General features: G+C 34.3%; 1 protein-coding gene across 4 annotated transcripts in view; it reads left to right on the forward strand.

Annotated features, from left to right (window-relative positions):
* Window positions 1-3,747: 3,747 nt before the first annotated feature.
* YTHDC2 (YTH domain containing 2) overlaps window positions 3,748-26,937 on the forward strand; it is an 82,147-nt gene continuing 58,957 nt past the window's right edge. For all 4 annotated transcript variants that reach the window (XM_036847434.1, XM_036847433.1, XM_036847436.1 and 1 more), the window contains exons 1-9: window positions 3,748-4,127; window positions 5,670-5,760; window positions 12,418-12,614; window positions 13,951-14,150; window positions 19,019-19,185; window positions 19,957-20,059; window positions 21,313-21,469; window positions 24,749-24,856; window positions 25,983-26,131. In XM_036847434.1, the coding sequence (XP_036703329.1) occupies window positions 3,941-4,127; window positions 5,670-5,760; window positions 12,418-12,614; window positions 13,951-14,150; window positions 19,019-19,185; window positions 19,957-20,059; window positions 21,313-21,469; window positions 24,749-24,856; window positions 25,983-26,131 (1,359 nt within the window). In that variant the 5' untranslated portion in view covers window positions 3,748-3,940. The remainder of the gene's footprint in view (window positions 4,128-5,669; window positions 5,761-12,417; window positions 12,615-13,950; window positions 14,151-19,018; window positions 19,186-19,956; window positions 20,060-21,312; window positions 21,470-24,748; window positions 24,857-25,982; window positions 26,132-26,937) is intronic.

Raw genomic sequence — 26,937 nt, forward strand, 5'->3', positions numbered from 1 at the left:
CTTGTTACTACTTTAGAAAAAAATTGTGCTGGGATTTTGATTGGGATTATGATGAATTCATAGACTAATGAGAGGAAAAGTGATATCTTAACACTACTGAGTCTTCTGGTCCCTGAACACAGTATATGTTTTCATTTGTTTGTCTTTAAGTTTTTCTCAGCAATGTTCTTTTGTAGTTTTGGGGTTTTAAAATAATTTGTAATAAGATAAATTCACTTTTCTTTCTTAGACATGTTTTGTTAGTTGTTTGCGCCTAACTGCAGTGAAAAGTGAGGTCAACATGAAAGTGAAACATAGCACTTCAACTCACTCCTCATTGGCCAGAACTAATCCTATGTTCCCACCTAACTGCAACAGGGCCAGGAAGTACAGTTCTGGGACATCCCTGGGAAGGAAGAAAACCAGAAATATTTGAGGAACATCACTATTGACTGCCATAATATCTTTGGTTGCCTACCCAGTAGTCATTCTCCATCCCTTTTTACTTGCTATGAGAACCCCAATTTTGTCCATTCTCTTCTAGGTGACCACCTGGTTCAAAAAAGACCAGACCTTTCATGGTAATCCCATTTTTCTTTGCTGGTTATTGGGTTAGCCATGTTCTGGCTAGGAGACATAAGGATGTTTATGCCTGGGACTTCTAGGAAAGTTTTTCTTTATCTTGAAAAGAAACATCAGATGGGGGCACTTATCTTGCCTTTATCTGGTTCTGTGTGATGATGTGCTTACTTGGATCTGCAGCCAAAAGGGGAGTGTCAAACACTCTTAGGAGGCAGAGTGCTAAGCTGAACAGATTCTGCATGACTGAGGGCATTGGTGTACAATGTTGAACTAATCACTCCTGGAACCACCCTATCCCAAGACTTCTTGCTATGTAAGATGATAAATGTCCTTATTTTGGGCCTTTTTTTATCTTGGGTTTCCTGTTACTTGAAGTCAAAAGCATCTAGTTAGTACTGAATGCTAAGGATGAGCCAGGAATTGTACTAAATACTTCATCTGCATAAAGGTAATACAGTCTAACTTAATTCCCATAATAATGCTGTGATATATGTGTTTTTATCACATATGTTTTATGGATGGCTAAATTAAAGCATAGGGAGATTAAGTCCTTGCACAAGGCCATAACTATAAAGTGGTAAAAACAAAGATTAAAACTTTAGGTCTATCTGACACTAAGTTCAACTTGAAATCATTTGTAAATATTCCATATTTTCCTTATTTTTAATTTTTTTCTGAAGCACATGTAAAAAGTAGAATTGCAGTGTTCACCCTAAGCACCAGAAATTTCTAGGAGTATGCAAAAACATTAGATAATGTAGAATCTGATTGACTTTATAATTTACTGCTATGTAACTTAAGTGAATATTCTCTTTTATTTCAATGAACATATTCCATATGTTTACTAGGTACTAGGAATACAAATATTTTGGCATTTATTCCAAAAGAAAGGAAAGAAAGAAAGAAGAAGCACACATTAGATCAATGCCTAATACTTACATATTATGTCAAATTCACAATACTATAAAATGAATATTAAAGATACCCATTTTACAGATGGAAAACCAGAAGCTCAGAAGGCAAAGTAAGTAGTCAAGTCACAAAGCTAATAAATGATGGAGCCAATAAAGTGTGGAACAAAGAGGTTATCGAGTGAGATTGAAAGCAATATGTGTCTGACCCCACATAAAATGTTTTCAGTTTTATCACAATATGTTTGGTGCATCCAGGTATTATCTTCTATTTATGATTTGTCCTGGAATGAAGCTAGGCCTCATGATCAGCTGGGCTTTTTTTCCATTACGTCATTAATTATCACTAGCATGGCCTTGGACCAGTTTTTAACCTCATCCAGCCTGTTTACTCATTTGTATCATGAGGTAATATAACTACTTCATATGGTTTTGTGAGGATTGGAAAAATAAAGACAGTGCCCCTGGGCACTTAATAAATGGCAGGCATTATTACTGAACAGCTAAGGAAATTAGGATCAACATAGTAGAAAATGTTCACACAGTTCACTGGTAACCATGCCAGGACCAGGACACAGGACTTATTTCTGCTTATCCAGAACTCTTTCTAGTAGCCAATCAAATTGATTAGGATCCCAAGGATTATGAAGAAAGTTTTCAGAGGATAGAGATGACAAATCTTAATTCCAGATTCTACAATATGGAAAACCAATAAATATTTATTGTATGACCATACAGTTCTAGCTACTGATGAAACAGTGGCAAACAAGATAAACAAGGTTCCTGCTCCTAAAAAGCTTATGTTATAGTGGGAAGAGCAAATAATAAATATAGAAATAAACAAAATAATTTCAAACAGCGGTAAATGATAATGGGTTGATGTAGGAGAGCCTATCTAGGTAAGGGATGGAATCCTGGCTTATATGAGGAGAAAGAGGCATCCATGTGAAGTACTGGGAGGAAGATTGTCATGTGCAGGAGAAAACTGTGCAAGTGGAAAGTTCCCCTGATGGTAATAAGCTTGGTGTGTTCAAGGGACAGAAAGAAATTAGTGCATTTGAGCACTGTGAGGATGAGAATGGTGCGAGGTAGACAGAGGCCAGATTAGGCAGGGTCTTCAGGGTCATGGTAAGGAATTGAGGGTGTTTTATAGTTGCAATGGGGAGCAATTGGAGTGCTTTGTGTAGGGGTGTTAACCTACTTGGCTTGTACAGTTGTCTCTCTGTGGGGATTGGTTCCAGGACCCCTTGAGGATACCAAAATGCAAGGATGTTCAAGTCCCTTGTATAAAATGGCAGTAATATTTGCATATAACCTATGCACATCCTCTTATGTACTTAAAATAATCTCTAAATTACTTATAATACCTAATGCAATGTAAATACTATGTAAATAGTTGCAGTGCACAGTAAATTCAAGTTTTGCTTTTTGGAACTTTCTGGAATTAAAAAAAATTTTTTTTTTGGTTTAGTGGTTGGTTGAAGCAGTGGATAAGGAACCCAAAGACACTGAAAGCCAACTGTGTTTTTAAAAAGATCACTCTAGTTGCTTTCTGGAGAATGGATAATAGGAAGACTAGAGTGGAAGCAATTAGGGTGGCTGGGTTTAGGTTTATGTTAGTGGAATTGTATACAAGCAAATGGACATTCTCATAATCTTCCTTGACATCCCAAACTAAAGGGTTGCATCTTCCTATTTCATCATCTCACATAGCACTTACAACTACCTTTAATCATTTTTTTGTTTACTGTCTGTTATTCCCATATAGGGTTGCCAGATAAAATAAGGCCACTCAGTTGAATTTGCATTCAGGTACCGAATAATTCTTTACTCTGTGTGCTCCCAAATATTGCATGGGAAATAACTATACTGAAATTGTGTTCCTTATCTGAAATTCCAATAAACTGAGCATCCTGTATTTTTGTTTACTAAATCTGGCAACTGTACCCCCACTAGAATGTAAACTCCACGAAGGCAGGAGCCCTTTCTGTCTGGTTCCCCAATGTATATCTAGGGCACATAGTAGAAGCCCACATATGCTTACCGAATGAATTAATGATTTAACCAAATAGCGAGCGACTGAATAAGTGGTTGAACGAGAGCCCCTCGGGACGGGGGTGGGGGTTGCGTGGGGACAGGAGACGACAGGGAGAACCAGCTCGACAGGGAGCTGGAGATCGGGGTGCAGCGCCCAGGATGCCAGAGACAGCCTGAGCGCTGACGTCACTGGTGTCGGCCCCGGTGACGTCATCACGCCCGCGCTCTCCGTCCGGCTGGGGCTCTAGTGCCGCCGGCGCCTCATCGCCTGTTGTGGACACCGGGGGTTTTCCGGTGAGCCCGATCCAGCGCAGATAGCCTGTGGAGCCGTTTGGCCCCGGCAAAGGCCCCCGAGGCCCACTTTCCTTGTCGTTGGCCGTCAGCCAGCAGGCCTGGCCGCTCTACCGCGAGGAGAACATCTCCTCAGGGCCATGTCCAGGCCGAGCAGCGTCTCCCCGCGGCCGTCGGCTCCTGGAAGGGGCGGCGGCAGCTGCCCGGCGCCGTGTGGCCTTGCGGGCGGCGGCCGGGCCAAGGGGCTGAAGGACATTCGTATAGACGAGGAGGTGAAGATCGCGGTCAATATCGCTCTGGAGCGCTTCCGATACGGGGACCAGAGAGGTGAGGTTCCTGACATGGACCCCGCCGGCTGCCCCACCTCCCGGAAGCCCGGCCCCTCGTGGGAAGGGGCTGCCTCACAGAAGGGAGGAGAGACGGGGGCGGTCCACCGGGCCCGGGCGAGGTGGGCGCGGGGCTGGGGCCAGAGTTGTGAGCCTTGCCCGGGGATGTGAAGAGCCCCGTGGCGTCCTGCGGATCAGCCGGGTAACGGGGCACTTGCCTCGTCCGAAGGCACGAAAATCAGGTTGCTCAACTGCAGGAGGCATTTCTTTCCCCAGGGAGAGGCCTTTCGGTAGCTTTGCCACAACTTTTAGGTATTGTTAAGCCCCTACTTTTTTTTTTTTTTTTTTAAAGGAGGTGGTGGTAGCCTTAATCGAGGTACGTTTAGTTTGAGTTCGGAAGTAGAGGAGCGGAAGGAAATCAGACGAATAAATGCAGTGGCAGTATGTAGTGCTTTGTTTACATCCCGGAAGTATCCCTCTAAACACTTAAAAAAAAAAAAAGAAACTCGTTCACTTAGACGAAACGTCTTCCATACCTCTTAAGGTTGCAAAGCTACTTGTCTTGGGTCACACAATGCAGAACCAGCAGCTGACCTGTGTGATCAGTACAGTATATTGAGAGCTCATTCCGATTTGCTGCTCTAAGTAGAGGACCCCTTATTCTGGAAGCTTAGAGTCCTTCCCTCTCCTCCCAAAAAAGGACCTGGACAGAGTGATTCTGAACTTTCATTAAACAGAGGTGAAGCCCCAGAAATATACAGCATCATATCCAGTCTGAGACAGTGAAATAGGGATTCTATGCAGTTTTTGAAGGCGAAGACAATGGAATCTGATGCTGAGCATTCATATTACTTGAGCATACCTCATCCTTGAAGGAAATAAACATTTTGTTAGTTAAGCAAGTAAGTTAAGATAGTAAAATATGTTCTTCAGGAGCTCAAGATTTCAGCACAAGTAAGAGGACTAATCTTTGGTGAACATCAGGGTCCTTTATCACATTTAGGTTTAAATGTTATTAATATCAGAATTCTGGTAGACATTCAGTGGTTAATTAGTGCAGGCATATCTCATTATTGCACTTCACTTTATTGTGCTTTGCAAATACTGTATTTTTTTACAAATAGAAGGTTTGTGGCAATTCCATGTTGTCAGATGATGGTTAGCATTTTTTATCAATAAAGGATTTTTAAATTAACGTGTGTACGTTGTTGTTTAAGACATAATGCTATTGCACACTTAATAGGCTACAGTGTAGTGTAAACATAACATAGGCCCTGGAAACCAACAAACCAACATAGGCCCTGGAAACCAAAAAAATTTGTATGACTTGCTTTATTACGATATTCGCTTTATTACAAGGGTCTGGAATCAAACCCACAGTACCTCCTAGGAATGCTTGTATCTACTTTTCACATAAAATATAATAAATTTGATTATATGTTTATATGATTTTTCATATTTTATAAATATATATGTGTATTGAAGAACCTTGAAGGAAAATTGCTGATCCACAAATGATGCTTTGTGTTTTTTTTCCATGTAGAAATGGAATTTCCTTCTTCTTTGACCAGTACGGAAAGAGCCTTTATTCATCGATTGAGTCAGTCTCTTGGTTTGGTTTCTAAAAGTAAAGGGTAAGCTGATAAGTTTTCTTAATTGAAAAAATTATTTACCAAAAAAGAGAAATGTTTTTGACTAAATAGTTATTACTGCTTTAGTTAGATTCACATCCTTAATTATATTGTGTGTAGATGATCTGATTCATGTCTGTACCAAACTCAGCTCTTTGCTTTTCTTTTTGCTTTTATCCCCCTTTTTTTGTTTTCCCTGATTGGGGGAGAGTAGGAGAAGAAGGTAAATCTTAAGATGTAGAGAGAATGGTTTAAAAGTTGAAGTTGATTGCATTGAGAAATTTATTCTCTTCTTTTATGGAAACCAAAACTTTTTTCTTGAAGAATGGTTGGACTAAAAATAATAAGTAAGATTATTTACAGAACTTATCTCTTTTAATGCTACTGTACTATAATGGTATGCTTTTAGAACACATGCTTGTTGTTTTTTTCATACCAAGTCACGAATCTGATGATTAGAACTGATTAAATAAAACTGAACAGGAGGAAACATATATATTTTTTGAAGATCACTTATCCATAGTGGGGAAAAGTCATTTGAGCCATCCATATTGAAGAACTCTAAAATTCTGTGGAGTTATTTCATTTTGGGAATAAGAATGATGGGATTGATATAGAGTTCTTAGTATTGGTGCTATTGACGTTTCGGACTGGATAATTCTTTATTGTGGAGGGCTATTTTGTGCATTGTAGGATGTTTAGTAGCATACCTAGCCTTTACCCACTACATGCCAGTAACACTTCCACCCCCAGTTGTGACAAGCACAAATGCCTTTAGACATTTCCAAAATCTTCCCTGGGAGCAAAATTGCTCCTGGTTGAGAACCACTGAGATTGGGGGAAAAAAAGATGAAATTTCAGTTTCCAGTTTTTAGGTTAAGAAGAGGGAAAACAAAGCCTTAATTAAGTGAATATATTAATAACTAAATAGAAGGTCCTAAGGTGAAAGTAGCTGAGGTTGGAATGTCTTGCATATGAATGTCCACCATAGTGATGATACAGTTACTGACTGAGACAAGGGATGTAGCTTGGGTGCATGTGCACTTTGAACGTCACTAAAACCAGTGTTGGCATCCTGGGAAGGTTCCACCCATATTATAGTCCTCTGGATAGGTAAAATATTGCACTTGAAAATAGAAATAAGGTGCAGGGCCACAGTCCTTTATCCAAAAACACCTGGGCCAAATATGTTTTGAGATGCAGATTTTCAGATTTCAGAAAGGCAATAGGGTATATTAGCAGTATGTTATATTTCTTGCTGAAAAATGTATAACTATTCACACTAAGGTAAATAAAAATCATAAATAGCTTCATGTTAATTTAACCAGGCTTTGCTGCCTAATGAAGTTGCTGCAGACTTACAGAAGTCTGCCACTTTTCAGAGCTGTTTGGATTTAAGGGTAATAGATAAGAGATTATGGGCCTGCACTAGAAAATATCTGTTATAAATGCACTGTTGTGCAGCTACATCACTTCTGTGGTTACATGGGTTTTTAATTCTAAACAGTGAACTTGGAAATGACCTTTAGAAATTACTCTTAGAAAAGCAGTCCATTGGACTAGACTACTTCTACTTTTGTTCAGTAGCATGATCCTTTAAGGGATGGTCCAGAGAGGAAAAAAAATTTGGGGGGTAAAGGGAGAGCAAGTTATCAGGACAAAAAAAGGGGGATGAAGAAACGTTGAAGAGACAGAAAGGAAACAGGAAAGAGATGCTAAGGGAATCAAGGCAACCCCACCTATTATCTCATCCCTACTCCCTATATCTAATGCTCCATAAATCCTCTTCTTAGTAAATGTCCTAGCTCTTTCCCAATCCCTTTTTATCTCTGAGCAAACTTAGTACAATGTTTTTCTAGTGGTCCTTGTCATTTTCAAATGCCTTTCCTTCTTTTTACATATATAAAGAACTAAATCACTTTGAATATATTTCTTAAATCCTTTCTTTTCATTTATATGAGAATTTGTACCTGACTTGTATGGGTTTTTCTGTTCACTCTTGAGTAAAGATCTTTTATTTTTAACCTCCTAGAATTAACTTTGTTAATTTAGGATAGTTAAGTTAGTTAATAATTGTTAAGTTAGTCTTTCTGTTGTGTGGTTTTTTTTTTTTTTTTTGTGCCTGGTATTATGATTCCATAATACCTATTTGAGAGGTGTGGAGGAAAGGGCAAGAAACCTGGATTCTAATCCCAGTCTCTCACTGCTTTGTTCTTTAGCTTTGGTCATGTCCCTTAACTTTAAAGGCCCGTTTTCTTAAATGTAAAAAATGAAGGAGTTAATCTCTATGTGTTGGTTAAGATTCTGTGATCCTGTAGTTTATTTTGAGTTTCTTACAAGGTTTTTAAAAACAGATTCCAGACTTACTGTGTGATAATTTACATTTTTTTTTTCTGATCACTTTTTAATTTTTTATCTCCTTTCTTTCAAAATGAAGCCACATGTGTTGGATTTTGTTTTTCATCTCCTCTTAGAGAGTTGAATTTACTTTGAATTGATTATTTTCTTTATAATTGCTCATCTTTTGGTAAAAATACTCTTGTTGGAGTAACACCCCCATTTTGTGTTCTTCACTCTATCCTAATGTTTTCTTAGACATTCCAGTCAAGTTTTCCCATACCCAAAATTTCACCTCCTTGTAATTTGTTCTGTTTTTCCTCAACCTATGTCACTGTGTTTTGGTTCTAAGAGCACACTTTTTTGAGTCTTTAATTTGTTCATGAATAAAACAAAATTCTTTCCTATTCTTCTTAGTCCAAGTTAGACAAAAAGAAATTTACAAGATGAACTTTGTTAAAAACTTGTGGAAAGAGAAAATATAAAGTGTATGAAAGCAGGTTTTCCAAGTACAGGTTTTTTATCCTGTGATTGCTGAAGGTGCTGCTTAATAGGTATTCAGGTATTCTACTCACCCTGACCAGGAGGCTATACCCTACAACAAGATCCCCTTTCAGATCTGAGTTACTGCCTCCCTTACCTCCTGCCATGGGAGATTGCATACTGCACTCCACCTCTCTTCCCCTAGCTAAAACAGGAAAAATGGGTTAAAAGTGATGAACCCTGTTAGTGAAGTTTTGGATATCCATTAAATAAACCCCTACAGTGCACAGTAATAATAGTAACAGCAGCTAACATTTATTAAGTGCTCTTGTGCAACAGGCATTGTGCTAGGTGCTTTAAGTAGATTATTTGATCCTCACAACAGTCTTGTATGGTAGGTTCTGTTTTTTCAATACCTGGTGCCTGTATAACAGATGAGGCAATCCGAGCTTAGAGAATTAAATAGTTTTCCCAAGATCACACAGCTAGCAGGTGGCAGAGCCAGCAATCAAACATAGTTAATGTTTAGCTAATTAATTTTTGTTTTTCACAGTGAGTTCATAGCAGTGTTTTAGGAACTGCGAGGAGTTAAGACAGAGATATTGGATAAGGCTCATCTCTAAGTTGCTTATTGTCCATTAAGTCACAAAAAGAAAAAAATTTACCACAAACAGCATCACATGAAAATAATTGTGTTTAGTGACAAAATTAACTCGTTTGGTTTATTATTTTCTAGGTAATCGTGAAAAAGCACAAATTTGTATGATTCAAACTTTAATAAATTTGTAATTTTGTATTACAGTATTGAGGATAAAATGGTTTGGAGTTAGATCTTTGCATCTGTCTGCTTAGTGGAAGTATAAATTAAAGGGAAATGAAATTAAGTATATACTAGACATCAAACAAATGTGTATTATCTTTTTAGAGGCATTAGCTCCTTGGCGGCTGTGAGCTTTTTAAGCAGTGATTTCAGATTTTGGCTCTTTAGCAGATTTTTAAACTGTTCTCAGGTTTGTAAAGTGGGGAATAGCAAGGTGTATAGTTGTATTTGAGGTAAATTATTCAGTAACATGCTGTGTAAATGAAACATTTATTAATATTAAAATTGCATCAAATTTGATTAGTTATATCATCATTTTTCTTTAAAAAGAAGAAGCTATTGAAATGTCATAACTTCATTATAACATGCATGATTACTTTTCCCTTTGAAAGTTAGAAGTTATGATGTTCTTATCTGTATTTTTAGTCCATTTACTTTTATACTTAAATATGGCATATAGGGCTTGCATGTTATTATTTTTAAAAATTCTTGTGGAGTTCATTTATCTAGCATCTTTTCCATGTTGTGCAGGTAGTTTCTAGTCAATTTTGCTGTGTAAAGGGAACGACTAGATGTTCATCAAATTATAGTTTTGGTTACCTTGGAATGAAAGCATGATGAGGAGATTTCAGTGTGTTAGTTTACATAGTGGGACAACTCTACTATATTGAATGTTTTCATCCACACAATAATGAGGTGAATATTTTGCCAAAATTTCACTAATTTTTAAATTATATATCAGTGTCACTGTGGTGCTGAATGGGGTAGGAATGAGCACTAATAGCCTAATAGCACTAATAGTAGAATTTTTTTACCAAAACGTAAAAACTATCAAGTTGATATTCTCTTTCTGTCTCACCATCTGGGTTCAAACTGAATTTAGTAAATTGTAAATGGTAATGACTAATTACTCACACTTGCTTAGTATGAGTTATTGTTATAGATTAATGCTGAATTATTATTAGGCAACCTATGTTAGGAAAGTCTCAATCTGACCCATTATTTTTGTTGTGAGCTTATTGAGGAAAGAGTATATTTTCCTCAACTTTGTAATCACAGCTTCTAGCATAGTGCCTGGCATACAGTAGGTACTCAATATATGATGAATGATTGAATGAATGAATAAAAGAAAAGTAAAGGTGAAATATAGCAAAACTTTCCTGAGATGATTTTTGAGAAAATTAAAGCATCTTGGAGCTGATAGAAATATTAGAGGTTTTAAAATTCTGTGTCAGAGAAGGAAAATGATTTATTTTTGATCACATAGCTAGTTAATTGAAAGATTATTACTAGCTGAACACAAGCCTCCTGACTGTTTCTCTAGCGCTCATTTCAGCACACTTCTGGCCTTCTATAGTTAAAATTTTATGAAGTACATGGAACAGAAGGGGAATGAATGATTGAGTCTATCATGACTGTACTGAAGTTTCAGAAAGGTCCATGGGAAAAGAACCTACTACAGAGAACATCTCTAGAATCCAATAATTCTGATTTACCATGAAAATGACTAAAATTTCTAGATCAGTTAAATTTTAATAAGTTCATCTTTATGCCATCATTTAAGCATCACTAAGCACTTGTTCAGGAGTAGATGATGGCATAGAAAGGGTATAATTCATTGAGGAGTTTCCAGAAATTAAAAATCTTGGTAAATTGAAAGCCTCACTTAGAAGACTTAGATAGCTAAAGCTGTATAGGTTAATCTTCAGTTTCATGTCACTCTATAGTGAAGATATTGTTGAAAGTATTTAAATTAGATTTAGGAATTAGGAAAATTCTAAAATTTAATTTAGAATTAGTAAAATTATATATATAATTTTCATTGTATTTGTGGCTTTGTTGCTCATTTCTGTAATATGATAGTGGCATTAACAAATGGCAAAACATTTTATGAAGTGTTTTGTGTAACTTTTTTTGGTACAAGAAATGATATTTTTTCCTGGCTATAATTATAATAATAGCTTTCATTTATTTAGTGTGTACTTTGTAGCAGATACTGCCCTTTACATGCATTATCTTATTTAATCATATGAAGAGTCCTTTGAGGCAGGTATTATTATTATTATTATTATTATTATTATTATTATTATTATCATCATCATCATCTTAGGCTCAGAGCTATTAAATAATTTGCTTGTGGTCCCACAGCTAGTAGGTGGTAGAGATAGGATTCAAATCCAAGTCTGTGTGGTTTCATAACCCAGGCTCTTTACAGTACTACATTGTACTAGATCATAGACATGTATTATTAAATCATTCAAAATACATTTGAGGACTTCCTGTGTGTATAACATTGTACTTAGTACTCCTGAAGCTACAGAAGTCATCAAAGACATAATTAGGACCATTTAAAGAAGTAAATATACCTACATCAGGTAACTTGAGAACAGTTATAAATCATCATTACCTTATAATTGAAGGCTAGAGTCAGAAGCTTTGAAAAACTTCTTTTTTTTTTTTTTCCCAGTATACATCTGAAAATACTTATCAGTAATGCTGATTTGTGTTTTTTTGGTCCAGCCACTAAACTTGGCTTTCTTAACAGGTTTTCATGGGAGTGTGACATTACCGGCATACTGGAGAAACATTCAGTGGGATATATTAGTCTGGACCACTGTTATCATTGGACCACCATAATGTTTTCATTATCAATTTTAGATTCTGTTGTTCAAATTGAGTTTCTCCCTCTATATGTTTCCCAGCATGTATTAACTGGTGATGTTTCATCCACCATGAAGCCTGCTAAGACAAACTTTAACACTTAGGGGTAAGTAAGCCTTTTTTTGTGCTGATTTAAAATTGGATTTGCAGCATTTTGAAAATTTAATTGAAAATGGTCTTGTGGCCACTTTAGTACTAAATTCCTCTTTACTGAATTTTCTGGGATTTCCAGCATCTTATCCCAAAGCATTTTGATCTTTTTCAGTGTTTTGCTTGAGACATGTTTTCTAAGTAGCCATATATCATATGTGAACAAATTGACTATATATAGTAAATAAATGATTTTTATTAATATTCAGAAAGGGAGCAAGTAGATACCTAACTGTGAAGAAGAAAGATGGATCAGAAACAGCTCATGCAATGATGACCTGTAATTTGACTCATAATACAAAACATGCTGTTAGGAGCCTAATTCAAAGATTTCCTGTCACCAATAAAGAGCGTACTGAACTTCTGCCTAAAACAGAAAGAGGAAATGTGTTTGCAGTTGAAGCTGGTATGTATTTTCTGGGGAGCTTCCTTGTTTATCCTATTATTTCTTGACTGTTCTTTTTCCACTTAAAATTTATTTTTAAAAACTAACATGAAATATGATTTCTCAATTTGAATAGTTGGTTAGAAATGATTAAGAGTTGTGAAGATTTTGGAATGAAATGCAGTGTTAAGGCATGTCATTAAGTTAGACAGGGTTTTTTGTAAAGTGTTACAGTAATAGCTAAACATTTATTGAGCACTTATTGTGTGCTAGACAGTATACTAAACTCTACATAGAGCCTCATAGCAACCCTTGCAAGGTAAGAATTTCCCCTATTTCACAGGTGAAGAAACTGGGGCTCAGAGAAGTTAAATTTGTTCAAGGCCACTCAACCAGCCAGTAAACCACAAAGCTGGGATGTGACTCCAAAATCTGAACTTTCCTATGTTATGCTGCCGTGACACACTAATGAGTGGGATTTTGAATTGGGACTTTAGCTTCTGGGAAGAGACAGGACAGAGTCTTCAGTACATTAACTTGCTCAAAGGTAGATAAATAAATATATTTAGGTTATAAAATGAAGTAATTTTACTATTTGGAAAAATAACTTTTCTAATGAGAAAGTTATTTCTTTTATTATCTCCAGTGAAAGAATCTGCATAATTTCTACTGGTGGAGTACGTTTGCAGAATGTGGAAATGCATGGTGCTAGCTATCAAGGAGTTTTAAAAATACATGCACATAAAAATATTTTGAGTTATGTGAAGAGTATAAACACATCATGACTTTTGTATTCCTATCTGCTTAAATGTAGATGTTGGCTAAAATGCACAATTAGGAGATTTGTTAAGCATTAGGACCTTATATTTACACATATTATTCTGTTTGATCACATAATCTTACATGCTAACTTTAAGCATAGAGGGTTTTTTATTTTTCATATGTGTTTTCATATTGTATGTAACAGAATTTATAAGTATAATATACGTTGTTTCCTACTCTAAAATTATAATTTTCTGTGTTATAATTGATAGAAACAAGCCTGAAAATTATTTTAGGATATCAGAATTGGGTTTTATTTTTAATGATTTTTGAATGATTGACTTTTGTTCATTTTTAAACATTGTGCACCAGAAATACTTTTGGGAAATTTGCCTTCTAATTGATATAAAAATGTGTAACATATTCTCTAAGAATATTGTGTGGCAGTACAACAGCTGAGGCATTGCTTTTTAACTTTAGACTGAGTAGGGAAGAAACACTTGAAAGGAATTACATTAGAAATTACTTATTTTTGTTTTTTAACTCTTTTTATTGTTGATCATAAATTTTTTTGTTCTCTTATTTATTTTCAAAGAAAACCGGGAAATGAGCAAGACAAGTGGGCGACTCAACAATGGCATACCTCAGATTCCAGTGAAAAGAGGAGAATCTGAATTTGATTCTTTCAGGCAGTCTCTGCCAGTGTTTGAGAAACAAGAAGAAATTGTTAAAATAATTAAGGAAAATAAAGTAGTTTTGATTGTAGGAGAAACTGGGTCTGGAAAGACTACACAGGTTTGTTTCTTCTTTGTTGTTTATAGAAGAAAAAATTATTTTATCTCGTGGTAGTTTTATATCAAATTTACACTACATGTATTTTAACAAAAAACGAAAAAGGAACTTTTGTTTATTTTAATGGTTATTTCAGAAATAAATTATTACTGGAAGTACATTTTGAGAATTTGTAGAAAGGTAATATTTTAAAATATTTATTTTTAAATTAGTACATAAGGGCTTTATTTAAACAGAGGTGAGGTTGTGATTTGGTATCCTGAAAGGAAAATGGACTTTGACCTTCAGTTCAGATTCCAGCTCTCACATTTATTGAATGTGAAATTTTAGGCTAGATTTGTAACTCTTGAAGCCAGAGTCCTCATTTATAAAATGGTACTAACAATTGCTACCATTCAAGGTGGGGTTTAGAGATAATGTCTGTGAAGTGCCTAGCATAGTGTTTTTACGTAGCAGCTAAATTAAAAGTAATATTGATAACAACAAGAAGTGTTAATACAAAGTTAACATAAAGTGAGATTAATATGACATGTTTGACTTGGATGTTTAGAATCATAGTACTTCATTGTTATGAAGTTTCACTCATAGGCTGACAAGGTTGGAAGTAAGCATGGTACGATGATATGACCTTTTCTTGTTTATGTTCTTTAACGTGTTAGCATGTTGAAACAGTAAAATTACTTTGCTTTTGATTGAGGTGCAGATAGAATAGTGAGTATAATTTTACATTTTCTTCTTTTCTTTTATGGACAAATAAATTTGCTTTTGACAATTGCTTAAGATTTCCTATGCTTATATTGGTTGGTTTCATAAAGTTAGTCAAATAAATAAGGCAAGGTGGTAGGAGAGGTTGACTATAAAATTTACCAGTTATTTACTTGTGGGACTTAATCATTTTCACAGAAGTATAACTCTTTATACCTAAAACTTGAGCCTATAAAACTAATTACAAACGTGATGAAATTTTTATATGAAGACAATGTATAAGATTTTTCTTCAACATGGTTATGATTAAGTGAAATTCCATGGAGTCATGCCAAAGAATCTGTTCAGATGTCTTAGATTGTTATAATTGTTTTAGTATTAGAAAGTTTTGCCAGTAGATGTTAATTGTAGCCATTTTAATTATATCAAATAGAGATTATGAAAGTTTTGATAAAATATAACAAATATGGTTTTATTTAAATTATTTGAGTGTTCTTCCTAAGGATATTTGCATACTGGAATTATGGATGTCTATTTTCACAATTATGTGTATCATTTTACTAGGTATGAAAAGATCTGGAGAATTTAGTTAGGAATTAAATATTATTCTCTTTGCTTTTCAAAAGAAACTATTAATCTAAATGGGTTTAAACCTAAGAAATAATTGTATCTTGTTCAAGGAGTTCAAGTAAAATTACTAATGTTCCTGTCCTATGAAATACAAATATGACATAGTTTGAAGTTAATATCGTTAGCCATTTTCATCTTTCCTTTGGTAGCATTAGGAAATTATTTGCCTTTTGAATGTTCATATTCATTATTCATGTTCATTATATAAAATTCAAACATTATAGAAAATATTATGGAAAGTGAAAGATTTCTAGTTCTCTTGCCACCCTCCTCTTTCCCTGGTTTATTGTCAGAAACTTGGAGTATGTGTTTCTGGGTTTTTTGGGGGGATTGTTTGTTTTGTTTTTATTCTCTTTACAGTATTGATATAGATTATTTTTAAAACAAACATGGGATAATATGTATACGCTTTGCATCTTGCTTTTTTCACTTAATAGATATTGGATATTTTTCTGTGTCAGTACCTAGCGATAGACCTCATTTTTTAAACATTTGAGTAGCATTCCTGAGCATTTTTGTAGTAACAGTGATAAAATAAATGACTGTTTACTGCGTGCTGAAGTTTTACAACAGTTATCTTAATTAAACCTCTTATTAACCCAAGATATGTAGGCTTGTTATTATCTCTTTTTACAGATGAGGAATAAAAACTAAAACTTACAGATGTTAATCTACCCAAATTCACATAACTAGGAAGTGGCAGAGCAGGATTCTTACTCTGTACTTACTTTATTATATTGCATCCTAATATTTCTTTTCTAATTTGTGGGAATGTTTTAATAGGATAAATTCCTAGAAGTGAAAATGCTGGATCAAAAATATGGCATTTAAAATTTTAGTAGCTAGATTAACTAGTTACTGTCTGTTAATTCAAAAAAGAGTTATCGTATTAAAATAGTACTGAATGTATTGAAAGTTCCCATTTCTCTAAAACTTAGGCAACAATGGATATAATTTTTTTTTACCTTTATCAATCTGATAAGCAAAAAATAATGTTTTAATTTGCATTTCTCTGATTCTTAGTTGAGTATCTTTTCGTTTGCTTATTATCTATTTATATTCTGTGAGGTACTTATTTATATCTTATTTTTCTTTAGGTTTAATCATTTTGGATTTATTTTTAATAGTGCTTTGTACATTATGGATGCATGGCTGTTATGTGTTAGATATCTTAAAAACAATTTCTCCCAATTTTTTGGTTGCTTTTTTAGCTTTGCGTATGGTATCTTGATTAGTAGTTTTACATTTTTATAAATAGTCAAATCTGTCAGTCTTTTTTTAGGGCTTCATGCCATGCTCAGAAAATCATTTTCTACCCCAAGATTAAAAAACATTTTCCTACAAATATTTTATTCTAATACTTTTATATTTGTAGTTTTAAAAATCCATCTGGAGTTTATTTATTGTGTCATATCAGGTAGGAATCTAACTTTTTTCCTTATGTTAGTATCTAGTGTTCCAATACAATTTTCATTTAATAATCCCTTCCCCCGATTTTAAGATACTACTTTTTAAAAATTGAAGTGTAGTTGATTTACAATATTGTGTTAGTTTCAGGTGTACAGCAAAGTGATTCAGTTATATATATATATAATTATTTTCAGATTATTTTTCATAATAGGTTATTACAAGATATCGAATATTGTTCCCTGTGTTATATAGTAAATCTTTGTTGCTTATCTATTTTATGTAGTGTGTATCTATGGATTCCCATACTCCTAACTTATCCCTCCTTCCCTTTTCCCTTTGGTAACCTTATGCTTGTTTTCTATGTCTTTGAGTCTGTTTCTGTTTTGTAAATAGACCCATTTGTATTATTTTTTAGATTCCACATATAAGTGATATCATATAATATTTGTCATTCTCTGTCTGACTTACTTAGTATGATATTCTCTAGGTCCATCCATATTGCTGCAAATGACAACATTTCAGTCTTTTTTTTATGGCTGAGTAATATTCCATTGTGTACATATGTGTGTGTGTGTATGTATGTGTGTGTGTATATATATATGTGTATGTGTGTGTGTATATATATATATATACCCACTACATCTTTATCCATTCATCTGTGGATGGACACTTAGGTTGCTTACATGTCTTGGCTGTTGTAAATAGTGCTGCTGTGAACATTGGGGTGCATGTATTGAGATACTACTTTTGATCAAATACTAAATTTCTATAGTACCTGGGTATATTTCTGGAATTTTTGTTATGTATTTTTAATTATCTGTTCCTACACCAAGTTCTCACTTTTTGCATTTTGTAGTTTTACAGTATGTAGCATAATATTCCTCTTTATTAGCTTCTCTTTTTAGATATTTCTTAGCAGTTTGTTTGCATTTATGCTTCCGGATGAACTGGTCAAGTTTAAAAAATCCTGGAGGGTAAGACATGCATGAAAAGATGTCCTTTTCACTCATAGTTAAAGAAATGAAATCAAAACAATAATTATATTTTTCAACTATTAAATTGGCTGAAATTTAAAAATTGATGAAATCCAGCATTTGCATAGGTGTTGGGAAAACAGCGTCTTCTGCTCTGTTGGTAAAAGTATAAATTGTTTTGAAGGGCAGATTGATAATTTTTCTATGAAAATTTAAATTTATATGCTCTTTGACTCCACATATATTTGTCTTTGCATAAGTATGTGAAGATAGATGTTCACTGCAGCATTCTTTATGATAGTAAGCAACAGCATCAAAAATAACAAGCCTAAACAAACTGGAAATTACTTAATGTATAGTCATATTTGTTAAATTATAGCACATCCATAAGATGGAATGTGCAGCTATTAAAATGGATTAGGTAGATCTGATATGTTATTAAGTGACATCTGCAAATTACAAACATTAAGTATAATAATGACTTTGTGTGAATAAAAACCTGTTTATATACACAAATAATTTAAGTTGTATAAACTTTTTTTTCCCCAAACGAGTTTATAAGAAACTTAACAGTAGTTACTTTCATGGAGAGGACTATTGGTAGTGGTATGGGTGGGGAAGACTTTTACTTTTTATTTAAAATTTTTCTGACCTGTTTAAATTTAATTATAGAAAAGTGTCTGCAATCCTGGTATTAGGCTATTTCTGGTTTCTTTATATTTTTCACTATTTAAAAAAGTCCAATGGAATTTTGATTGTTGTTTTATTGACTTTATAGGATAACTTGGGGAGAATTGACATTTTTGTAATACTGATTATTCCTATCCAGGAATGTCATATTTTTCTAGTATATTCCCATCTTTTATGTTTTTCAGTAGTGTTTTATAATCTTTTTCATGGAAACCTTAACTATTTCTTTATGATTTTGTTTTTAAGTGTTTTAGTTTTAGTTTCTATTGTGAACAAGATCTTTTTAAATTACGTTTTTTAGCTGATTATTAACAGTTACATGAAAGTTGTTGGTTTTATGATTATTTTATGTTTGGACATGTTACATAACTTTTTTTAGTTCTGATGGTTTTTCAGTTGATTGACATGGATTTTCTGGATATACAATTATGTTATCTTATAGTACTTTAAAATTTGTTTCAGATTCCTCAGTTCCTTTTAGATGATTGCTTTAAAAATGGTATCCCCTGCCGTATATTTTGTACTCAACCAAGACGATTAGCAGCTATTGCTGTGGCTGAAAGAGTTGCTGCAGAGAGAAGAGAAAGGATTGGTCAGACAATTGGGTACCAGATCCGTTTAGAAAGCAGGTAAAGACAATCCACCTGTAGCTTTTTATCATTCTTAGAAAAGACTAAATGTTTATATTTCACTAAATATAGAGCATGTGTTAGTTGAAAAGTTAGATGATCATTTTGCTCCAAGTAAGTTTATAATAGGACATTGAGCTTATGTCTAAACTTAGTGAGGTTTTGAATAAATAAATAGCTTGAAAAAGAGTTTGGGCCATAGATAGAAATCCTGTTTCATAGTTTCATGATAAAGTGCAAGTTATTTCACCTCTTTGAGTCTTAGTTTCCTCATCTATAAAATGCGGCTAATGAAAGCATCTAGAGCACAGGTTTGATGTGAAGTTTATAGTAAGCACTCAGTAAATGTTAGTGAATGAATTGATTATTATTATTATTAGTAGTAGTGCTAGTAGTACCTTCTTGAGAAGTAGTACCATTTCTTTGCTCACAGTTATTTGGATATAGTGATTCAAAAAGCTAATCTCATTTATGATATACTTTTTTCCCCCAAGTAAAAAATGTTTAAGATCTTTAAAAAATATCTGTTTAAGTTCTTTAACAAAATAATTACTAAATTAATAAAAGGCTGTTAGTAATAATAAATTTGTGAGATTATCAGGCATAAAATACATATTTCACATAACTTTGCTAATAAAACATATATACTAGTACACTGTTATATTAGTAACACTTATTAAAGTACAAAGGACACTAGCATTTAATATATGACCTTGTTTTAATTACATAAAAGATTTGTAATTGTGAAATTTATTTTGATTTTTTAAAAAGGGTTTCTCCAAAGACACTTCTGACATTTTGCACCAATGGGGTACTGCTTCGTACTCTGATGGCAGGAGATAGTTCATTGTCAACTGTGACACATGTTATTGTGGTAAGAATATTTAAATTTAAATATCTAATTAAATTTTTAGAATAGGATATAAATGAGAACCAATTTTTTTAAAACAGGCTATTCTAATCAAGTTACTTTTTTTTTTAACTTTTATTTTTTATTTTTATTTTTAAAGATTTATTTATTATTTATTTATTTATTTTATTTATTTTTGGCTGTGTCAGGTCTTAGGGTCTTAGTTGCAGTACGCAGGATCTTCGTTGAGACATGCAGGATCTTTCGTTGTGGAGCAGGCTTCTCTCTAGTTGTGGCCTGCAGGTTTTCTCTTCTCTAGTTGTGGCGTGCAGGCTCCAGGGCATGTGGACTCTGTAGTTGTGGCATGCGGGTTCCAGAGCATGTGGGCTCTAGTTGAGGCACAGGAGCTCAGTAGTTGTGGCGTGTGGGCTTAGTTGCCCTGCAGCATGTGGGATCTTAGTTCCCTGACCAGGGATCGAACCCCTGTCCCTTGCATTGTAAGGTGGATTCTTTAGCACTGGACCACCATGGAAGTCCCTCAAGTTACTTTTTATTGTCCATAATTGTTAGAAATAAATATTTTATATTAAATAAAGATATTCTTACCATCAGGTTTTATGAGTGAGAATAAAATAAGTAGATAGTTTTTTAAAAAGTGCTTTTTATATATGAAAATGGCACATGTATTTTAAGAGTTCTCCAGAATGGTGAAAGTTTTCTTTTTTCTCTGTGCTTAGTCATCTGATTTCTCTTCCAAATCTTAGAGGCATACTTTAAAGTCATTTAACTTCATGGTTAAGCTGCTAAATTAACTAGCTGCTGATGAAATAAGTAGATGAATTACCACCTTATTAAAGAATTCTAAGCTTTTATCCAGTTTGTGTCAGAAAACTTAGATTAAGTTTTATAAGGTTGTGATAGAGCAGCTTTTGGAAACTTATTAGTTCTGTGCATTCAAACCACAGGACGCACCTGGTTCTGATGCTAACAGAAGCATATTAAAATAGATTTTGTATTTATTAAAATTACATTAAATTAGACTCCACTAATTCAGCATTTGTTGTAGTTTTTGTGGGAAAAAGGGCAGTGTTTTGTTACCCATAGTAGGTCGTTAATGTCTGATTATTTCTAAATTGTCCATAATACAAAATTTTCACTAATTGGCTGTGTCCATATTTAACTTGAATTAGTGTGAAACCCAGCAGTTCCATAATTTTAAAGACTTTAGTTATTTTTATGTTTTAACTGTTCCATGATTTTGTTTTTGTTTACTGCAGGATGAAGTACATGAAAGGGATCGATTTAGTGATTTTTTACTAACAAAGTTAAGAGATTTGTTGCAGAAGCACCCAACTTTGAAACTAATTCTTTCTAGTGCTGCCTTAGATGTAAATCTTTTTATGAGATATTTCGGGAGTTGTCCAGTGACATACAGTAAGTTAAACTGTCAGATTTCTTCTAGGATTTTTATGAAAGAATACTTTTTTGGCTTGATTTTATTTATTATAATAGAAATTGGGGAATGTTCTGATGTATAGAGCATCCATTTATGTTTTCTCTGAGATATGCTTAATCAGTCATCTCTATATATTTTTATCCTCTCCTTTTCCATCTACAACTCTTTGGTATTGTGTAGTGAGCCAGTTCTCTAGTCTTAAAAGGAGATATGCTTTATTTTGTATTCCCCTTTAAATTCTGTCCTATAGATTTGCCTTTATTGCTAGACTCTTTCAAAGAGTAGTCTATACACCCATGTTTACCTCCCATGTACTTATAAATATGTTGCCACTTAACTTTTGTCCTTATCCTTTAATCAAATCTGGTTTTTCCACCAATCTTTTTTTTTTTTTTTTAATTTTTATTTATTTATTTATTTATTTATTTATTTTTAATTTATGCCTGCGTTGGGTCTTCGTTTCTGTGCGAGGGCTTTCTCTAGTTGTGGCAAGTGGGGGCCACTCTTCATCGCTGTGCGCGGGCCTCTCACTATCTTGGCCTCTCTTGTTCCGGAGCACCGGCTCCAGACACGCAGGCTCAGTAATTGTGGCTCACGGGCCCAGCTGCTCCGCGGCATGTGGGATCTTCCCAGACCAGGGCTCGAACCCGTGTCCCCTGCATTAGCAGGCAGATTCTCAACCACTGCGCCACCAGGGAAGCCCTTTCCACCAATCTTTAAAAAAATTATTAATTTCCTCCTCAAAAATTGAAAAAGTTGTGTGTGTTTACCTCAGTGAAATAGTACAAACATTCAGGGAAAATGTTCACAATCACCTGTCTTCTTTTCATTTCATATCTTTTCTTCCGTGAGATTACTTGATGTTGAAGCCTAGTGTATATCCTGTCTCACCTTGTCCATGCTCATACAACATATGTAAATATATACATATATATTGGGTTTATAGAAAATGGTTTTTACATAAATGGGCACATGCCATATACAATGTTTTGCAATTTACTTTATTCATATGACAGTATATCATGAACAGTTCTCCAGTTTAGTAGCTCTAGATGTAGTTCATTATATTGAAAAGCTGCTTTTATATTTCCTAATATAAATGTACCATGATTTATTTAACCATTTCTTAATATTTGGACATTAGATTGGTCCTGGATTCTCCCTTTCCCCTACTATAAACATCGTTGTTATGAGCATCCTTCTACATATAGTCTTATATATTGGTGCTCTTATTTCTAAGGATAGATTCCTGAAAGTGAAATTGTTGAGTAAAAGAATGTATCTATTTTTAATTTTAACAGTAAGATGGTTTTGCCATTTTACTTTTTCAAAAGGCTGAAATGATTCACATTTCTGCAGTTTATGGGGCTATTCATTTGTGCATTCTTACCAGTATTGTTTTGAAACTGATTTAATTTTACATAAAAATCTTACTTATATTTTCCATATATTTCTCATAATCGTTACCCTTTTTTGTGAAATGCTCGTATCCCATAATTTATTTGCCAGAACTACCTCCTAAGTCTCATTCTGTATTACAGCCTGTACTTTCTTGGTCTCCTCTGTGGGCTTCTCTTCTTTTGCATGGTGCTTAAATATTGATATTTTTGACGATTTTTCTCATGATCCATTTTTTTTTCTCTTCCTCCCTTCCTTCCCCTTCCCTTTCCTCCTTCCCCTCCCTTCCCTTCCCTGCCCTTCCCCGCCCTTCCCCATCCCCTTTCCCTTCCCTTCCTCCTTTGATTTCTTTGCTTTTTCTCTCTTTCCTGCTCTATGCTGTTCTCTACTAGGTACTGGGGGTGCACAGTTAGTTTTCCTGGAAGATCTCATTCTTGCCCTTGGCTTCTACTTTCTCTTGCACTGATGACTCCTGAATCTTTATTTCCCAGTTCAAACTGTTCTCCAGAGCTTTGGACTTGGTTGCTTATAAGCAGTTCACCTCTAATACGCCCAAACTGAATACTTAATCCTTTCTAAAAAATCTGCTTCTCTTGTGTTGCCTGTTTTGGTTAATCATACCATTGACCTAATCACCTAAGTCACAAACCTGTAAGTCTTTTTGCTCATAATATTACTGGGTGGTAAGGCACATAAAATTTATGCATCTGCTAATTGAAGGTCATTTTTGGCACCTAACATTTGACATGTCTAAAACCAAACCCCAGTTCCCACAAGCCAACCTGTTTTTCTTTTAGCTTTCCTTGTCAGCCTCAGAAAATGACAACATTATCCATTGAGTTTTGTAAGCCAGACTTTCAAGAACTGTGGTTGACACTTCCTTATCATTCTTCCATATCTAATCTAATGCTGAGTTCTGTGGATTTTACTTCCCATCTATCTAGAGTCTGTCTGTCTCCTTCTATTTTCAGGTTATTGTCCTCTTCAGCCTGAACTGTTGTAATTGCTCCTGCTTGGTCTGTTTCATCCACTCTGCTTTCTTTTAAATCCGTTCCCCACGTTGCAGCCAACGTGGAATTTTCAGCCAGATTTCTGAAGTGGAATTTTGATGATGTTAAATACTCTTATGAGCTTGAAACTTTGAACAACCTTTACTTCAGAATAAAGACCTAAACCCTTAATAAGGCTTATCTATTTCTTCTGCCTCATCTTGAACTACAATCCCTTCTTCACACCGCTCTTCACATCATGTTCCAACTAGCTTGCCCTTGGCCTTTTAGTTCCTTGAGAACATCATACTCTTTCCCACCACAGGGGCTTTGTACGTACTGTTTTTTTCTTCATAGTATACTCTTTCCTCTCTGTGTAGCTTAGTCATTTTGTTTACCCCCTTCTCTTGGTTCTCATTTTTCTCAGTGAGGATGCTTTTCTTGATTCCTTCAAATTCCCCTATTATGTACTGTCATGGTATCTTGTACTTCTCTCTCATAGGACTTTTTACAACTTTATTTTTACATTGATGTTTTGGATTATTGGATTAGTGTCAGATTCCCCTGCTAGATTGCAAGCTTCAAGCTTCAAGAGAGCAGGAGGAACTCTGTTTCTGCTTACCATTTATATTCCTAGTGCCTAGCATGATGCCAAACAATCAAGTAAATAGTAAACACTAGAAAAAAACATGCAAATGAACAGTTGTCTAAAATATAGATCAGAGTTATATTTAAAGGACAATATGAGGATCACTTGACCTATGGAATTGCCTTGGATTAATACTTAGATTTATTAATTTGAGAATCTCATGTTTTTATGTGAATTATCTCTAAGATGCAAATTGACTGTTTAAAAAAATTCCTATTTAGTACAGGGAAGACCATTTGAAGTAAAAGAAATGTTTCTGGAAGACATTTTAAGAACTACTGGATACACAAACAAAGAAATGTTAAAATACAAAAAGGAAAAACAACGAGGTAAGCTTTTTATCAAACAAATATAAAAGAAAATTACTATTGATATTGACTTTTTGGAGTACTCCAGTCTTATACTATGCAGATACAAGGACACTTGAAAGTGTTTCTCTCTGTGTATAGTTGTAGAATATTATATTAGAATACTGTCCCATATGGATGTTCTACATTCTGGTTTATGTCCAGAAGTTATAATCTATAGAGAGGAATTGAAAGGGGATGCCAGAGATGAGGAGGCTGAGTGTGTCTGTATCCAAATATTCAACCACTATTTTAAGGAGGCAGAAGATTTGAGCTGGCTCTCCCCAGCATGTGTTACAGAGTGGGAGTGGGGAGTGGGTGAGGGAGTGAAAAGAGTAGCATATGAGTAATAACAGGCTCACCTTTGGTATAATTGTTGAGTTTTTCACATCTTGATATTGTTATGAATTGCATCAGTACTTTGAATTTAACATGACTTGCCTATTAATACATCTCTTATGATTTATACTATATCTCAGCTTATGAATTAAGGTTAAGTTCCTTTTGCTTACTTTTAACTACATTATTCATGATGGAAGACTTGGCTTCAAGCTTTGATTCCTTTGTTTAATTAGTATAACCTTGGACAAATAATCTTAACTTCTTTGGATTCTTCACTTGAAAAAAGCAATTAGCAATGCCTGTGTCACAGTGCAGTGCTGAATCACTAATATGTAAATTATAAAACTTCTGGTTCTCAAAACTTTTGAAAATGGAAATTGAATATAACTTGTGTCTCAAACAGCTAGCATGGTGGTAGAAATTCAATAAATGATTTTCTACAAAGTGCTATATGAATATTAGTCATTGATTTAAACAGTATTTGTTATATGGCTAAAATACTGTTCATTAAATTATGTCCTTATTTAGAAGTAAACTTCCTACTAGTAGATGAATAGATGAGGTTTTATAAAGCAGTTTCATGTCTCCTTTTGGTTCAGCGTAACACATTTTATTGAATGTTCCTAATTAATATATTTTTAAAAAGTAACTTTAAAATAAGGCCAACTTTTAGGTATTTTCAGTTTCACTTAATTTTTTTAAACAAAGAAATATATTTCAAAAAGCAAAGAATTTATCTACTTATTTTCTTTGGTAATTAATTTAGAGGAAAGACAACAAACCACACTTACAGAATGGTACTCAGCTCAAGAGAATACTTTCAAGCCTGAATCTCAGAGACAGAGAGCTGTCCCAAATGTGACTGAAGAATATGATTTATTGGATGATGGTGGTGATGCCGTCTTCAGTCAGTTGGTAAGACCTCAGTGGTTTCACACTGCTATTTTGAGTGAAAATTGTGTAATTTAAATAACATTTTATGAGATTATATTTTTTATTACATTATTAAGGCATAATTCCCTTAGTTTATCTTAGACTACAACACATTTTTCAGAATAATTTTCTATACACTTATTTTTTCAAATAATGCAACATCTTTTATTGTTTCATTCTGAGTTAAAATTATTTCAATATTTTCTATAAATTTTGTGAAGAAAATAGTTGTAGATATTATGTATATATACATACATTATTATTGCTAGCTATTTTATCATCTCAAAAGTTTAAGAACCTATGAGCTAAGCAATGCAAGATAAGCTAAGTTAGGAAAAAACTGAAAAAAGCCTGTTGGTATTAGGGCAAGTAATCAAGACTGATGTTTCTACCACAAAGCCATGTGACTCTGTAAAATCAATTACCCACTATAGACCTCAGTTTCTTTTTCTCTTCTGCTTTTCTCCCTTCTATTTTGCCACAATATCTTTTACAAATGAAATATTTTGTAGAAATCCTGCCTGCTCATCCATCACTCTCCATCCCCACCCCTAAGTGGGGCTTCTGCTACTTCGGATTCCTTGGAGTCTGTTTGAAAACTGGAACCAGTGGATTTCCTAGGTCCCTTCTGGTCTTTGATTCTGGTTTAGAATTCTTAAAAAAGCATTGGTGATTAGTGAGATGGCTGGGACTATGCACTTTTTAGAAAAAGAATTAAACTCTTTGGAGCATGAGAAGCTACATAATGCAGATATGCTTGCAGTTTTCTCCCAGTGTTTAAAGTTCTG

Source organism: Balaenoptera musculus, chromosome 3, assembly GCF_009873245.2.
Source record: "Balaenoptera musculus isolate JJ_BM4_2016_0621 chromosome 3, mBalMus1.pri.v3, whole genome shotgun sequence".
Classification (NCBI taxonomy): domain Eukaryota; kingdom Metazoa; phylum Chordata; class Mammalia; order Artiodactyla; family Balaenopteridae; genus Balaenoptera; species Balaenoptera musculus.